The sequence below is a fragment of the Aquarana catesbeiana genome, linkage group LG04 (genome assembly GCF_042186555.1).
Source record: "Aquarana catesbeiana isolate 2022-GZ linkage group LG04, ASM4218655v1, whole genome shotgun sequence".
In the NCBI taxonomy this organism is placed as follows: Eukaryota; Metazoa; Chordata; class Amphibia; order Anura; family Ranidae; genus Aquarana; species Aquarana catesbeiana.
In genome coordinates, this window is record NC_133327.1 from 620,279,903 (window position 1) to 620,296,108 (window position 16,206).

The following is a 16,206-nucleotide window of genomic DNA, read 5'->3' on the forward strand; positions in this document are numbered from 1 at the left end:
TAGAAGAGGCATTAGCCCCTCAATTGTCCACACCAATTAGCGAGCAGCTTGAGAGGCCTATAGCTTTGGCGGAGATCGAAGCAGTCATTTAATGACCTTCCACAAGGAAAGAGTCCTGGCCCGGATGGGTTCACTAATGCATATTACCGCAAATTTTCATCCCTCCTGTCTGGTCGCATGTGCACATACTTTAATGCCCTGGCATAAGGCACTTCCCTTCCGAAGGAGGCACTGCTTGCACATATTGCCATTCTCCCAAACAAAGGGAAGGACCTATCCACCCCCAGCAGCTACAGGCCGATCTCGTTGTTGAATACCGACATCAAATCTTAGCAAAGGTCTTGGCGAATTGACTTAAACCCGTCCTACCGACGGTAATTCACTCAGACCAAACGGGTTTTATAACTGGGAGGGAGTCTAGGGTCAACTCCAAACGAGCCATACAATTCACTGGGCGAATCTACAGTGGCCCAGTCCACCCTGTCTCCTATTATCCACGGATGCTGAAAAAGCTTTTGACCGGGTGGACTGGGCCTATCTCCAGGCGGTACTATCCAGATAGGATCTGGGACATAATATGCTTAGGTGGATAGGCTCCTATTACAGTTCCCCAGAAGCCCAGGTTAAGGTAAATGGGACGCTTTCTAACTCCTTTCCTATAAGAAATGGGACCAGACAGGGGTGCCCTCTATCCCCCCTGATATTCGCTCTCACACTGGAACTGCTACTCAATAAGATACGATCCAATCCTAACATCAGGGGGTTCACAGTAGGGACGACAGAACATAAACTAACGGCGTACGCCGATGAGGTTCTATTTTACGTCACGGACCCGCTGATCTGTCTCCCTAATATTATGAGGAAATACGGAGATTCCATTCTCTCTCCAACTTTAAAATCAACTATAGCAAATCGGAGATCCTTCCCCTCGCTATTCCTCCTGCGATGCGCTCCCAACGGCAAGCCTCTTTCTCCTTCACATGGTGCGGCTCTTCATTAAAATATCTCGGCATTTACCTTCCAAATACATTTGCACAACTATATACATGTAACTTTGCCCCTCTACTCACCACGATTAAAGCCGATCTTTCGCAGTGGGATCATACCACCTTCTCATGGATGGGCCAAGTCAGTATCCTGAAAATGAATGTACTGCCGAGAATTCTTTTTTACCTTCAGATGGTACCTATAGCGCTACCCAGATCTCTTTTCTCGGCTTTCAACAGCCTGTTCCTAAAATTTATATGGCAGGGTCGTACACCCCGTTTGGCCCTCCGCACACTGCAACGTCCTAAGGGGCTTGGGGGGCTGGAGGTCCCCTCTATACGAAGGTATTATGAGGCGGTTGCCCTGCAAAGGATTCTCGATTGGCAGCACCATACAGCCACCAAATCTTGGGTTCCCTTTGAGAAATTTCTGGTTGGTCGTAATTTGTCTCACGCTCCATGGCTTCCCCAGGATTGTCGAGGCCTCTCGGACTTTGTGTCGCCGTTCTCTGTCCATGCGCTGAAGTTGTGGGATACATTGAACGCACGGGGGCTGCTATCACAGCCTGTGTCCCCGCTTGCTCCTCTTGGGGGCTTCCCCTGGTTCACCCCAGGGGAACACCTCTCCTACTTCCGCGTGTGGGCAAGAGACGGGGAGACGCGATGTGGGAGGTTTGTACACGAGCAAGGCCTAGTCTCCCTGGACTGGCTCCGCTCTCAATTCGGCCGTTTCCCAATGGACGAATGGCGCTATAGACAATTACATCACTTTTTCCGTAGTTTGCCTCATCCTGTTCGACCCCCCCCCCCCCTTCCTCCTTGACCCCGTTTGAAAGGCTATGTAAGTCTGAAGACCCCATTCCTCACTCTATCTCAGTGCAGTTTCATTCAAGACTGCTGCAAAACAGTATTCTGTTGACCTGGAACAAGATCCAGGCTTTGGACTTTCCAATGCGCTTATCCCCCAAGGTGCGTCAGAGCCTCAATTGATGGTTGATATCCAGCAACCTTCAATAGGGAAGATCCTTTCTACCAGTATCTTGGAAAGTGATAATAATGGATGCCAGCCTTCGTGGCTGGGGAGCAGTTCTGGAAGAGGCTTCTGTCCAGGGGAAGTGGTCCAAGTCAGAAAGAACCTTAACCATCAATATTCTAGAAATTCAGGCGGTACGTCTGGCCCTAGAGTCCTGGATGCTCAGATTACGAAATTGTCCTGTCAGGATTCAATCCGACACTGCCATGGCTGTGGCTTACATCAATCACCAAGGGGGCATGAGAGGTCGTGCAGCCCAAAAAGAGGTGAATTGTTCTATCTTGGGCAGAAAGCAACATTCCTTGCCTATCGGCAATTTTCATTCCAGGGATAGAAAATTGGCAGGCGGACTACTTGAGTCGTCAACAATTGTTTCCGGGAGAATGGTCCCTTCACCCCGACATCTTTCTGTCGATGTGTCAAAGAACTTTGTGTCAAGGACAAGGGATCCACTGGCATGCGGAACAGACACCTTGATCTTTCCATGGGATCAGTTTTCACTGATATATGCGTTTCCTCCAGTTCTGCTGCTTCCGAGCCTTCTTCGCAGGATCAAGCAGGAAGGGAAAGAGGTGATTCTGGTGGCCCAGAAGATCTTGGTTTGCCGAGATCATAAAGATGGTGGTAGGGGACCCTTAGACCCTGCCGCTGTGGCCAGACCTTCTTGCGCAAGGTCCGGTATTCCATCCTACCTTACAAACGCTAAATTTAACGGTTTGGCTATTGAAACCCACATTCTAAAGGACCGTGGGTTAGCTCCTTCAGTAGTGTCTACTTTGGATAATGCTAGGAAGCGGCCTCCAGAGTCATTTACTATAGAGTCTGGAAGGCATATGTCTCCTGGTGTGGATCCAGGGGTTGGCATCCCAGGAAGTATGCCATAGGTAGGATCCTTGAATTCCTGCAGATGGGACTGAAAATAAAGCTGGCCTTGAGTACTATCAAGGGCCAGGTCTTGGCCTTATCAGTATTGTTTCAACGGCCTCTTGCTTCTCACTCTCTGGTTCGTAACTTTATTCTGGGATTAACGCAGATTAATCCTCCCGTCAGGACACCCCTGAACCCTTGGGATTTGATTTTAGTCTTATCGGCTTTACAGAATCAGCCTTTTGAGCCTATATGGGATATTCCCTTGGTTCTTTTGACAAGAAAGATTATCTTTGGTTGCCATATTCTCTGCCAGAAGGGTATCGGAATTGGCGGCTCTTTTTATTATTCATAAGGATAAGGTGGTATTGCGGCCTCGTCCTGAATTCCTACCAAAGTTAGTGACAGGTTTTCGTTTAAACCAGGATATTGTTCTGCCTTCTTTTTTCCCAGAACCTCGATCTAGGGAAGAAAAGTCACTACATTCCCTTGATGTAGTGAGAGCGGTCAAGGTCTATTTAAATGAGACAGCTCAGATTCTCAAAACAGACGTTTTGTTTGTATTGCCAGAAGGTCCTAAAAGAGGACAGGCAGCATCAAAATCTACTATTTGTCAAGTGATTGTTCAAGCTTACGGTCTAAAGAGGAAGATTGTTCCTTTTCATGTTAAAGCACACTCCACCAGGGCTGTTAGTGCTTCTTGGGCAGTGCATAACCAGGCCTCCATGGCTCAGATCTGCAAGGCCACAACTTGGTCTTCAATCCATACATTTTACCAGATTCTATCAAATCGATGTAAAAGGTCATGAGTATATTGCTTTTGGGAGCAGTGTACTGCAGTATGAGTCCTCAAGTCTCTTAATGCCCTACTTTTTTGTTGCGTCTCCCTCCCTTCAGTTGCCATTGCTATGGGACATCCCACATAGTAACTACTATGGCTCTGTATCCCGTGATTTATGATAAGAAAATAGGATTTTTATAACAGCTTACCTGTAAACTCCTTTTCTTTGAAGTACATCACGGGACACAGAGGTCCCTACCTTTTTTGGTATACACGTGTATTGCTTCGCTACAAAACTGAGGTACTCCCAGTAGTGGGAGGAGTTATATAGGGAGTGCACTTTTTGTCTTAGGGCATGCCAGTGTCTATCACCTGAAGGTGGCCTATAACCCACATAGTAACTACTATGGCTCTGTGTCCTGTGATGTACTTCAAAGAAAAGAATTTTACAGGTGAGCTGTTATAAAAATCCTATTTTTATTGATGGTGATATTTACTATCTTTGTACTGCAGAGACCTGCTGCTTTTTTGTAGCCCCACAGATGTTTTTCCACCCAAAATTTTAAAACACTTTTTCTTTTTATATTCCCAATTCTATTCAGATATATTATGCCTAGATTTTATTTTTATTTTTTTCACAAATTATTTATTTTGATTTTTTTTGTACATTAGTCACATACTGAGAGCTCGTTTGTGACATGGGATGCAAATAGTTGTGAAATACACGGGGGGGGGGGGGGGGGGGTGAGAGGAAACCTTAAAAATATATAAAGTCTCCGGTTAGAGCCCTTTCACACTGAGATGCTTCTAAAACGCCTTAGCGCTATTACCGCGTTTTTACTGCCTTTTTGGGGCGCTAGCGGTAAAATTATCGCAATGCTGCGGACGTTTTAACCGCGTTTTTCAAGCGTTATTGAAGCATGGGCATCAAAGAACAACCCCACCTCCCTACATCACGATTTCAGTCCTGTTTGTAGTAGCTACTCTCTTTTCTGCTTGAGCTGAGCTGTAGAAAACTCACATGATCTCACAAAAAGGTAAACATGCAAGCCTGTACCTGTGTTCAGAAGGAAAAAAAACAAGTAACTGCACATAGTGTGAACAAGCCGTTCGATACCTAACCAGGGTTAGATCCGGGTTTAGCGCTAAAAATAACGCTATTAAAACGCTTATAAAACTCTCTCTCATGCATCTCAATTGGACCCTTTGGATCACACTGAGGCGTTGCGCTGGCAGGGCGTTGAGGAGAAAAGTTGAAAAACGCCTGAATAGCGCCTATAATTCAGGCGTTTTTACAGCGCTTTCAATTAATTTCTATGGAGAGGGGTGTTTTTGAAGCGCTTTTTTTCAACGCCCAAAAGATGCTACAAAGATGCTGCTTTCAGGACTTTTCTCAACGCCCCACCAGCGCAATGCCTCAGTGTGAAAGGGTCCATTGAGATGCATGGGGAGCGTTTTTATGAGTGTTTTAGCGTTATTTTTAGCGCTAAAACGCCTCAGTGTGAAAGGGGTCTTATGAAAGGGATTACAGATTTTTGCATGTGTAGAAAATGAGCATAACATAATTTACTTTTAATACAATCATTATGTTACACTTAAAGTGGAGCTAAACTTACCTTATCTTCAACAATCTGCATCCCGTGCCAGCATTTTCTGCTGGGTGTTGGTGTTCGGCCATCTTCATTGGCTGGTACGGCATGACGATATTTCTGCACATACGCAGAAATGCAGTCTTCTCCGCACACAGGCACTGTGCCAGAATGTTAATTGAGCTGTGCTTACGAAGCTCAGTGTAGATTACAAAGAAGACTGTAAACAGACCGATTTTTCTTTTATTGCAAAAGAGACTTTGCATGTCTTTTCTGTAACGAAGAGTCTTCCTGCTTGCAGTTTTTGACAGCGACACTATAGTCAGTCAGTTTTATAGAGTCCCCATCAGGTCTATGAGTATAAAAGTATAATAACAAGGAGAGGGGCGCCTCTGAATATATATCACAAACAAATTTTATTAAAAACCGCAATATCCACTCACATGAGGGTAGGAGAAGTTGCATTCAGGTCAGTTGGCTGAGCAGTAGAACTACAGGTCGCAGCGGTTCCTGCAGGGCATGTGAGATACAGAGATGGGAGATAAGCTGGTGCAGCCGGATGCAGACTCTTGTAGTTATCAGTCCAACACATATCCTGCTGTGTTTATCCTGGTGGTTTCTGTGGAACCTAAGGGGTTAATCCTCCACATTGCGTAAAAAGGTTGTTTGATCATGTCTTCTCTGATTCCCCCCTTCTTTCACTGTCCCCAATCCATCAGTGTCAGACCCTTTTTTGACAATAAAGATGACATTGAGATAATTTGGAGTTCCAGTGTGCGACCAATTCCTTGTCTTGTTCATCTTCCACGGTGGTGAGCCGAGGTCTGCACCTGTGATCCATCCTGCACCTGAGTTTGCCTTGAGCGGTGTTCTTCTCTCTGTTCTTCACTGGTTAAAGCTTGTAGGAGGATTTTTTTTTCTTGTGCCGATCACATCCACCTTCCCCCCAAAAAACAAAAAAAAAAAAAACTCTCCACTAATACACACCAAACTGAGCATGTGCAGAGTGCCTCCTAGGGCTGTGTACTATCAACAGATGGATTGGGGACAGTGAAAGAAGGGGGGAATCAGAGAAGACATGATCAAACAACCTTTTTACGCAATGTGGAGGATTAACCCCTTAGGTTCCACGGAAACCACCAGGATAAACACAGCAGGATATGTGTTGGACTGATAACTACAAGAGTCTGCATCCGGCTGCACCAGCTTATCTCCCATCTCTGGATCTCACATGCCCTGCAGGAACCTCTGCGACCTGTAGTTCTACTGCTCAGCCAACTGACCTGAATGCAACTTCTCCTACCCTCATGTGAGTGGATATTGCTGTTTTTGATAAAATTTGTTTGCGATATATATTCAGAGGCGCCCCTCTCCTTGTTATTGTTCTAGCTTGCTGGATCCCGCTTTTGGCTCCTTTGGCGGCTGCCCTGACTGACCTCCATTTATATTCCCAACACATATGCATGAACATTTTCATGCATTTTTCCCGTCTATTTTAAGTTTCTGGACTAATCGGTTTTTCTGAAGGTAATTGTGCTCTGCGCCTTTTTACTTGTTTTATGAGTATAAAAGTAGAACAGGTAGTAAATTCGCTCCTCTGGCAGCCCATTTGTCCAACCTGCACTCTTTTTCTTCTGCTCTAGACCCACTTTAGCAATTGACGATTATCCGCTAATCCTAATATCACTACGATATAGTTGTTGCAGGATCAAACTGGCACACGGCAAGGGATAGGGGCATCCAACTCTCCGACGTGTTGAATGCTGAAAAAAGACTGGAAGAGGAGTACACTACCTCCTCATTCGCAGGTTACTGGCGTTTTCATATCTTAAGGGACCATTCACACTTGCCTGCACACTTAAGCAGAGCAGTTTATTATCATTACATAATCTCGCACAGCTCTGGAATGCAGAGAAAAGCTGCATTCTGGTGTGATAATGACACATAGATAACTATTGTTTTCTTAGTGTCATTGGCCATTGCAATTACCTGTGTTCAGAAGGAAAAAAACAAGTAACTGCAAATAGTGTGAACAAGCCGTTCGATACCTAACCAGGGTTAGATCACAGCTTACATTCTTCCATTATGTTCAAAGGGCCAAGTGCTGTTTAGACTGAATAGTATGGTGGTATTGCAAAACATTAAAAAAAGACATTACAAACACTGATTTTTTTACCTGTAATGCTGCACTTCTTACAAATTCTTCTAAAACATCATAGCACATTTCAGACCTCAAACTCTGAAGACCATGTGTAGATCAGTGAAAAGTCTAGCGAATTTTAATTGGCAAACATGATGCATAATAAATATACAGTTTACTGAACCAAAATGAGATTATGTACATAGGTAAATGGAGCTAGCTTTCAGGTAATTCCAGCTTGAATCTGAAATGGATTCAAGCACTCCTCCACAGGTGATTCTGACCTCTCCCTGGTCAGCATTTGACCTCTTCTTTTGCATTCCAATTGATTTTATATTGTGCGGAAAAATGGGAGTAATCATTTTATGTGTAAACTGCATTAGTATTCAGCGTAGTATGAAATCTTAAATGTTGTATTTGAAATGTGAAAAGCCAGTACCAATCTCAGCCATAGCATTTTGACCACTGGCAGGTAGTGAATAAAATTGATTATCTTGTTACAATGGCATCTGAAAGTGAGTGGGATATATTAGGCACCTAGTACACATGTATATGAAGTTGATGTGTTGAGAGCAGAAAAAAATGGGTAAGCGTAAAGGATTTGAGCAATTTTGCCAACAGCCAAACTGTCCTGGCAGCCCAGTCAGTGCAAATCCAAAACCGCAGCCCTTGTGAGGATGTTCCTTGCCTGCAGTGGTCAGGACCTATCTAAGGACAATTGGTGAACTGGTGACAAGGTCATTGGCAACCAAGGCTCCTTAAAGTGTTACTAAACCCAGGACCCTGCATTCACTATATCTGGGCCTCCCATAGTACACAGAATATTGAAATGCAATTATTTTAGTAAATATAAACCGCTAAATACCTTTTCTTTCCAGCAGTATGTGTGTATAATACGTATACTATATATTCACCTTTACATCATTTATATTTCAGGTACGAGTTAAAAGCTGCTTCTCACATAACAAAATTACCTAAGGGTAAACATAGTGTGAAAGGTAAGTTGTGATATGTTTTAGACTATAGAATTCTAGAGCTTGAAGCAGGTTTATATAACAGTGACATTCCCCAAACATCTCTGCAGGTGAATCAATCACTGAAATTTAAATTTACTGGGGCGGTAACCCTTGTTTGTTATTTCATTTTGTCCATAAGTGCACGCTTTTTTCAGTCAGGTTTATTGCAAATACTTGTTGATCCAGCCCCGCAGCCTCTGTCAGTGTCTTCTGGAAGTATTGGATTCTGGGCAACCTAATATTCATAACTACTTGAGTTATTCTGTCACCTTCAGGTGAATGGACACTGGCAAAAAAAAAAAACAGGAAATCTGCCCATTTGTAACCCTTTCCAGCTCAGTGTCAGTTTTTAGCTAACAGTCTTGGGTGATGGCTGTACCTACACATGTCTTTCTGAAGATTTTCCCTGTAAGGGCTTGGTCCTGGCTTTCTCTGAACAGTTCTGAGCAGGGCTTTATATTGGTCAGTAGCTATGGCCTTTTTGTACATATAGCAGTGGTGAAGCTCAAAACGGGGCGATACAACACAGACACCATCTTCACCGATCCCGGGCACTTCATATGTGCATTTTGGAGCCTCTACAGCGTGGGAATACCTGGTCACATACCACTATGATTTTGTTTACTCAGTGCTGTTCTGCTTCCAGAACATCACAGCAGCAGTTGTCCCTTTCTAAGAATGAGGTACAACAAGTATTTAAAATGTCAGGTTTCTGTGATTTAAAAAAATTGGGACAAAGATAAATAATTTCAGAATTTTTTCCACCTTTAATGTGAAACTGTGCAACTCAGTTGAACAACAAACTGAAATCTTTTAGGTGGAGGGAAGGAAAAATAAAAAACTAAAATCATATGGTTGCATAAGTGTGCACACCCTTAAAAATACTTTGAATCGCCTTTTTGATTTTAATACAGCACTCGGTCTTTTTGGGTATGAGTCTATAAGCATGGCACATATTGACTTGGCAATATTTGCCCACTCTTCTTTGCAAAAACACTCCAAATCTGTCAGATTGTGAGGGCATCTCCTGTGCACAGTCCTCTTTAGATCACCCCACAGATTTTCAATTGGATTTAGGTCTGGGCTCTGGCTGGGCCATTCCTAAACTTTAATCTTCTTCTGGTGAAGTCATTCCTTTGTTGATTTGGATGCATGCTTTGGGTCGTTGTCATGCTGAAAGATGAAGTTCCTCTTCATGTTCAGCTTTCTAGCAGAAGCCTGGCGGTTTTGTGACAATATTAACTGGTATTTGGAACTGTTCATAATTTCCTCTACCTTAACTAAGGCCCCTGTTCCAGCTGAAGAAAAACAGCCCCAAACCATGATGCTTCCACCACCATGCTTCACTGTGGGTATGGTTTACTTTTGGTGATGTGCAGTGTTTTTGTGCCTAACACATCTTGTGGAATTATGGCCAAAAAGTTCCAACCTTGGTTTAATCAGACCAGAACACATTTTCCCACATGCTTTCAGGGGACTTCAGATGTGTTTTTGCAAAATTTAGCTTGGATGTTTTTCTTGAGAAAAGGCTTCTTTCTTGGCACTCTACCCCATAGGCCAGACATATGAAGAATACAAGAGATTGTTGTCACATATACCACACTACCAGTACTTGCCAGATATTCCTGCAAATCCTTTAATGTTGCTGTAGGCCTCTTAGCAGCCCCCCTGACCAGTTTTCTTTTTGTCTTTTCATCAAGTTTGGAGGGACGTCCAGTTCTTGGTAATGTCACTGTTGTGCCATATTTTCTCCACTTGATGATGACTGTGTTCCATGGTATATCTAATGCCTTGGAAATTCTTTTGTACTCTTCTCCTGACTGATACCATTTAACAATGCTCTCTGCGGACCATGGCTTTTGCTGTAGGATGCAACTAAGAAAATGTCAGGAAAGACCTACCAGAACAGCTGAAATTTATTTGGGGTTACTCAGAGGCACTTTAAATGACAGGTGTGTACTGCCTCCTATTTAACATTAATTTGATTGTGAACACAGCTACATCCGAAGTTATAAGAGGGGGTACACACTTATGCTACCACATTATTTGTTTTTTATTTTTACTCCCCTCTGGGTACAGTCCTCCACTTCCTGGGTGGGGTTCTCATTGGCATGGAACTCCTAGAAAAGAAAACGGGTGCACTTTCCTTCTCATCCTTCTGCCCCTTTTGAGGGAGAATGAGGTGTCAGAGGAAATTCCTCAGGAAGAGTTGGAAGCTGTTAAAGCTGAACTCCGAGCAATAATGTTATAATATATGTGTACAGGTGCGTCTATGCCTTTAAATAATTTGTTACCGTCAGTGTCTAGTCATATGAGAGTATTAACCCACATAATTTTAAAAATGAAAAATCCTCAGTGTCCTGTACTCCAATAGGAGATTTTTTTACAGGTAAACCAAAAAGCCGAATTGAATTAGTGCATTTTTCAAGCCATGTGTCCTTTATTTAAAAAAGGGGGGGGGGCACAACCCAGAAAATGGTGAGGAGAATGAAGACAAAAGCAAGTGTAATACACATGTAAAATGTTCTGTTACATTTCAGCACAACTGTTTATAAGCATTGAGGAAAACTGATGAGTGTTTTCTAACACAATGGTGTGAGCAGGGGCCATACATTTTAGTGTAAAAACTAATGTGTTTGATTCCTCTTCTGTTATGTAGGTTTGGGCAGAACTGCACCTGATCCTGCTGCTACTGTACAACTTGATGGAGTGGACGTTCCTCTCGGGAAAGGCATGTCCACCAACATTAATGACACCAGTCTAATGTATAATGAGTATCCTTTTATCATCTGCACTTCAAAGTACTGGAAAAAGAGGAGCTGCTTTCTGCTTTAATGTACTGGCAATATAAAAAGAAATTGTGACACCCACAGAAAAATTAGGGAGGCTGTAGATGGACCCAGCTGCAGTCCAGAAACCACCTCAAGGGGTCATGTCTATTTAATGTCCAAGCTTAAAAGAGCAGTATGGCCAAAGCTTTTTGGCCATACCTCTCTTCTGGGTCACAGAAGTGCACTTATTTCTGCACTCCTGTGACCCAGATTCAGCTAACAGGCTAAAGGCCGCTGTCAATTGACATCACAGCGCCGGTTCAGGCTCTGCAAGGATCCTGTTGGAATGCACCCACATGCCTGACCAACAGTTGGATCGGCCTCCCAGCATGCCGCTGAGAGCCTGAGCCAGTTGTTTCTGCCCCCTCCACAGCATGGCACTCCATTGAAAGCTGGAGGGGCAGAGCAGAGAGCCGGTGACTGACAGTCACTGCTCTCATGCTTAGAGCTGACTGAGCGATCAGCGGTCATGTGTTCACTTAGTTCTTGGTTTTAAAGCAGTCGATGGACAGCTGCAGCATCAGACAGATGCTGAAGCCACATAGGTGAGTATAGATGTTTATTCTTCTATTTTTTCTTTAACTCCTTAGCGCCGGCACCTACTGGCCCTTTAAGGTGTTTAAAATGCCAAGAGGTGGGGTCATGTGATTGGCTGTCACGGTGGTTAAATGATCGAAAACCTCCCAATCGCAAGCAGTGCGCAGGAGCTCTCCATTAGCCACGATAACTGCGCAGGGCCCGCGCTCTTGGCACAGCTTTATCAGTGATATTGTATGCAAAATATGTGGCCGCTCGGTGCCAAGGCCCATCCACCGCAATGCCACATATTTGCGTGCACTCGGCGTGAAGAGGTTAAATCCTGATGCTCCCCTAAAGGTAAAGGGTTCAAAGTAATCGAATAAAGATAAGAACCAGAAGCACTGACTGCATATGGTTTACTTGCAGCAATAACAAAGGCTATACTTACAGTTACTCGGCCACTGTATGCTGCTATTGTACTGCAAACCCAGACTGATTAGGTGATATAAGTGTTTACAACAGCCTGGGCTCATAAGAAGTACAGTAATACTTCTGATTGCAAGTAACACGGTTAACGAGCCTTTTCGCAATACAAGCTATTATTTTTGTGAGCATTGTCTCGCAAAACGAGCAGGATTCAAGCTTCTGCGGTGTACAGTGCCACATTTGGCCAGAGGTGCGGGAGCACCGGTGACATTAGGATGCACTCGGTTTCCGAGTGCATCCCTGTGTCTCCCCCACCCCCCTCTGGCCACATGCGGTACTGCATACCATAGAAGTCACTGGAACTAATTATCTAAGTTTCCATTGACTCCTATGGGGACACTCGCTTTGATATACAAGTGCTTTGGATTACAAGCATTCTTCTGGAACAAATTGTGCTCGTAATCCAAGGTTCCACTGTAAACTAAATATCGCTGGCACAGAGTCTTTGAGGAAGACAGCTCTGGAGATGAATCTGAGTATTAATGCAAGAGCTGCACTTCTACTCACAGCCCGTGTGATTGAAAGCATGTATAATCCCTGCTCAGTCCTCTCACCCCCTTCAACACTGTCTAGTATGATTCTGGAGAAATCCAATTTCCCAGCTGTATTTGCTGGTAAAAATTAGGGAATTACAATTCTCTTCAGATATTAATTTGCTAGCTTGTATTAGTAATGCCTGTTTTTCATATTCAGAAAAAAATAGAGGCTTCAGCTGGACATACTAATGTCAGTGATTTTGAGTTTACAATGTACTTTCACCACTGCTTTGGTGATGTGTTTTGGGGAAGAGTTGTCCTGCTGCCAGAATGTATTTGTACCTTAACTTGCCTTTTCAGATATATTGTGTATGACACTGCCCAGGTAAACCTGAAGTACCTCCTGAAGCTGAAGTTCAACTACAAAGGCGGACTTTTGTGGTGATTGCACTGCCTTGTGTTCAATGGTTTATAATCTAAATCCTTGATAGGCAATCAGTAGACCTTCAGCATCCGTGGAACCACAAGTCCTATTATTCCATGCATTTCAAAGAATATATTAGATGAGCTGCTAAGCTGTCAAGGTCTGCTGGGACATATATATCCACAGTAGCTGAAGCTGAAGATGATGTACCAGCTGCTCGCCACCTTTTGTAGATATGCAAACGTAGAACTGACAAAACCTTTTCCTGACACCGGCCACACTTTACACACAGTATAAGGACTCTGCTTAATACCTCCACTCACCACAGGGAGGCAGTACTAATATGCACTATGATACATGGCTAACCTTGCCTTCCTTCCCTTATTGGCAGCAAACGGCTGTACAAGAATGCAAAATGTTGTATGCTACTGACATAGAAAGTTTCCACTAATTAACTGACAGTCAGGCCCATTTCAAACTACTGCAACCTGTATGCTAGATGCTACCAATATTCACAGAATCCTGAATCTGTGTCCAGTCAAACATATTCCAAAAGATACAAGTATGGCATGTTTTGGCTTTTCTAATAGTGTTTTCTGGGACAGTTCTATTGCCCCCTATTTACTTACATTGGAAATCCAGGCAAACAGGATATACATTTAAAATGCATATATCTCGGATTTATGATTTTGCTCAGCCAGTCTTGTGCTTCACCTTCACATGCTGCTCAGCTGGGTAGGAGACAGCAAATCGGCAGTGAGAATTTCTAGGTGATGATGCTGGAAAACGCAAAGCTGAACCAGGAGATGAGACTGGTTGAACAGAAGTAATACATCCTTCATTAAGTCATGTGTACAGGATGTATTAAAACTTTTTTTCATGCTGCCAAGCTAGTAGAGGTCACATTTAACTGGATTTGTTCTGTAACGTTAAAAGTATTTTGTAGCTTCTCCAAATCACCACTCCAGTTCTAATAAGTGTTAGTATGTAACTCTGGCATTTATATGCACACACAGACACTTTAATCCAATCACCATGGAATGTGTAGATGTTAATTGTCTGAAAACAGGATCTTTTAGGAAGTGTAGAAGTTTTGGAACCCACCTGTTCTAGATAATTAATCTCATCCTCATTGTTAGGAACTCTGTATAGGCGTTAATTCCTCCGTTTACATGGCTAAAGGTGTTAAAGAAGTAATAACCCCTTCCCGCCCCCTCCTGGCCCTTTAAGAGGTTCTAAATGGCAGAGGCGGCATTCCAATCATGACCACTGTGATTGACTGTCACATGATCGGAGAGCGCCTGGTCGCAAGTAGGCATTAGCAGCTTTCCAGTACCCACTGCTAACTGTGCTGGCAGTGCCCAAGGCGCACATCTCAGCACAGCAATGTGTACATTTGGGATGCATATATGTGGCCTCACAGAGTTAAAGCCCACCCACCGAGAGGTCACATATCTGACAGGAAGAGGTTGGTGGGCTTTAACTCTGTGGGGCCACATATATGTATATATTATGTGTGTGTGTTTTGACTTTCATTTCTATTTTAAACAGGGTTATTTTTACAAGGTAATGGGTTGCATATACTTTAAGGTTTCTGTGTTGCCTGTGTGTATATCAATGCTGGAGTTCGTTCCTGACACTCATCAGAATAGAGGAGGTGGCTTAGCTAAGCAAAAAAAAAAATTCTTCAATATTACAGAACAAGTTTAGATGAATGTGACCAACTACTACTAGCCATACTGATTCATGAGAAACTTCACTGATGTTTTGTAGCCGTTTGCTGGGAGTTTCACTTTAAGATTGTTTGCCTTTTTTCAGATGCAATCTTTTGTTTATTTTCAGATAAAAAATAAAAATAAATACCTGTTATACTTTTGTATAGACTGATCTTTTTGTGTGCTTTTTCCATTGTACTTAAATTGGTTGTAAAGGCAGAAGGTTTTTATCTTGATGCATTAAGATAAAAAAACCTGTGTGTAGCAAACCCCCTGAGCCCCCTAATACTTACCTGAGCTACCTCTCTATCCAGAGATTTCCACGAGTCCCTCGGCCTTCCGGTACTCTCTCTCCTGATTGGCTGAGACACAGCAGCTGTGCTTTTGGCTGCTATTGCTGTGGGTGCACTGTCAGGAGAGAGGGGCCAGGACCACCCAAGAAGAGGAGTATCGGGGCTGCTCTGTGCAAAACCATTACACAGAGCTGGTAAGTATAACATGTTTGTTATTTTAAAGAAGGGGAAAAAAAAGACTTTAGTATCACTTTAAAGTGAAATTTTGCCCATAACTTCCCACCTATACTTCCCAGAGCATAAACACTTCCCACCTATACTTCTCAGCACATAAAAATAATTTAGTTGCTGAAAAAGGTGCCAGCACATATTTTTCAAGTGGTCCTGAAACTTCTAAACACCCTGGGCACTTAGTTTCATGGCACACTATGCCCAAAGATCACTGGGAGCTCTGGGTGTCTGACTCGCCACTTACCTTTGTTAAGGATATGATTAAGAGCTTCAATCTACCTCAAAGTTATCTGCTGCTGTCTCTAATTGGAAAGTGTGGATATGCATGCATATAAAAGTAAACACTCTGAGACACGCTCAGCACCGTTACTTCTTACACGTCTGATTTATTCAAGGCGGCGCTAATGTTTTATACACAAAAATACGTAATTGCTATGTTAGCCCAATAGGTACATTTCATTGGTTAAGATAGGAAAGAAGATGGAGAATCTTCATAACGAGGTTTGGCTGTCCTTGGGTTTTATCTTCAGTTCCGCGTTCTTCTGATGTGTGGGATGTAGGGAGTACCCGCCATCTTGAGAAAATATAGGAACAGAGCAAACCTGTAATACTTATATAATGAGTAAGGAGAAAAATATGTATGCACATAAGAAAATAGACATTTTCAGATTATTATTATTATCTACATCATATTCCTTCACAGTCCCCCCTAAAATGGCTATTTTCTCTTTTCTGTCCCTAATACTAAAGGTCCTACTTTGCCTGGCCCATTCTCCTAAGCAACTTTTAGGCTGTATATAGTTAGGCAGTAACTTGTTC

General features: G+C 43.1%; 1 protein-coding gene across 1 annotated transcript in view; it reads left to right on the forward strand.

Moving 5' to 3' along the window:
• Positions 1–15,017, forward strand: part of PARP1 (poly(ADP-ribose) polymerase 1) — a 108,827-nt gene extending 93,810 nt beyond the window's left edge. The window contains exons 21-23 of the mRNA XM_073628305.1: positions 8,333–8,394; positions 11,072–11,186; positions 13,085–15,017. Of these exons, the coding sequence (XP_073484406.1) occupies positions 8,333–8,394; positions 11,072–11,186; positions 13,085–13,169 (262 nt within the window). The 3' untranslated portion in view covers positions 13,170–15,017. The remainder of the gene's footprint in view (positions 1–8,332; positions 8,395–11,071; positions 11,187–13,084) is intronic.
• Positions 15,018–16,206: the final 1,189 nt, after the last annotated feature.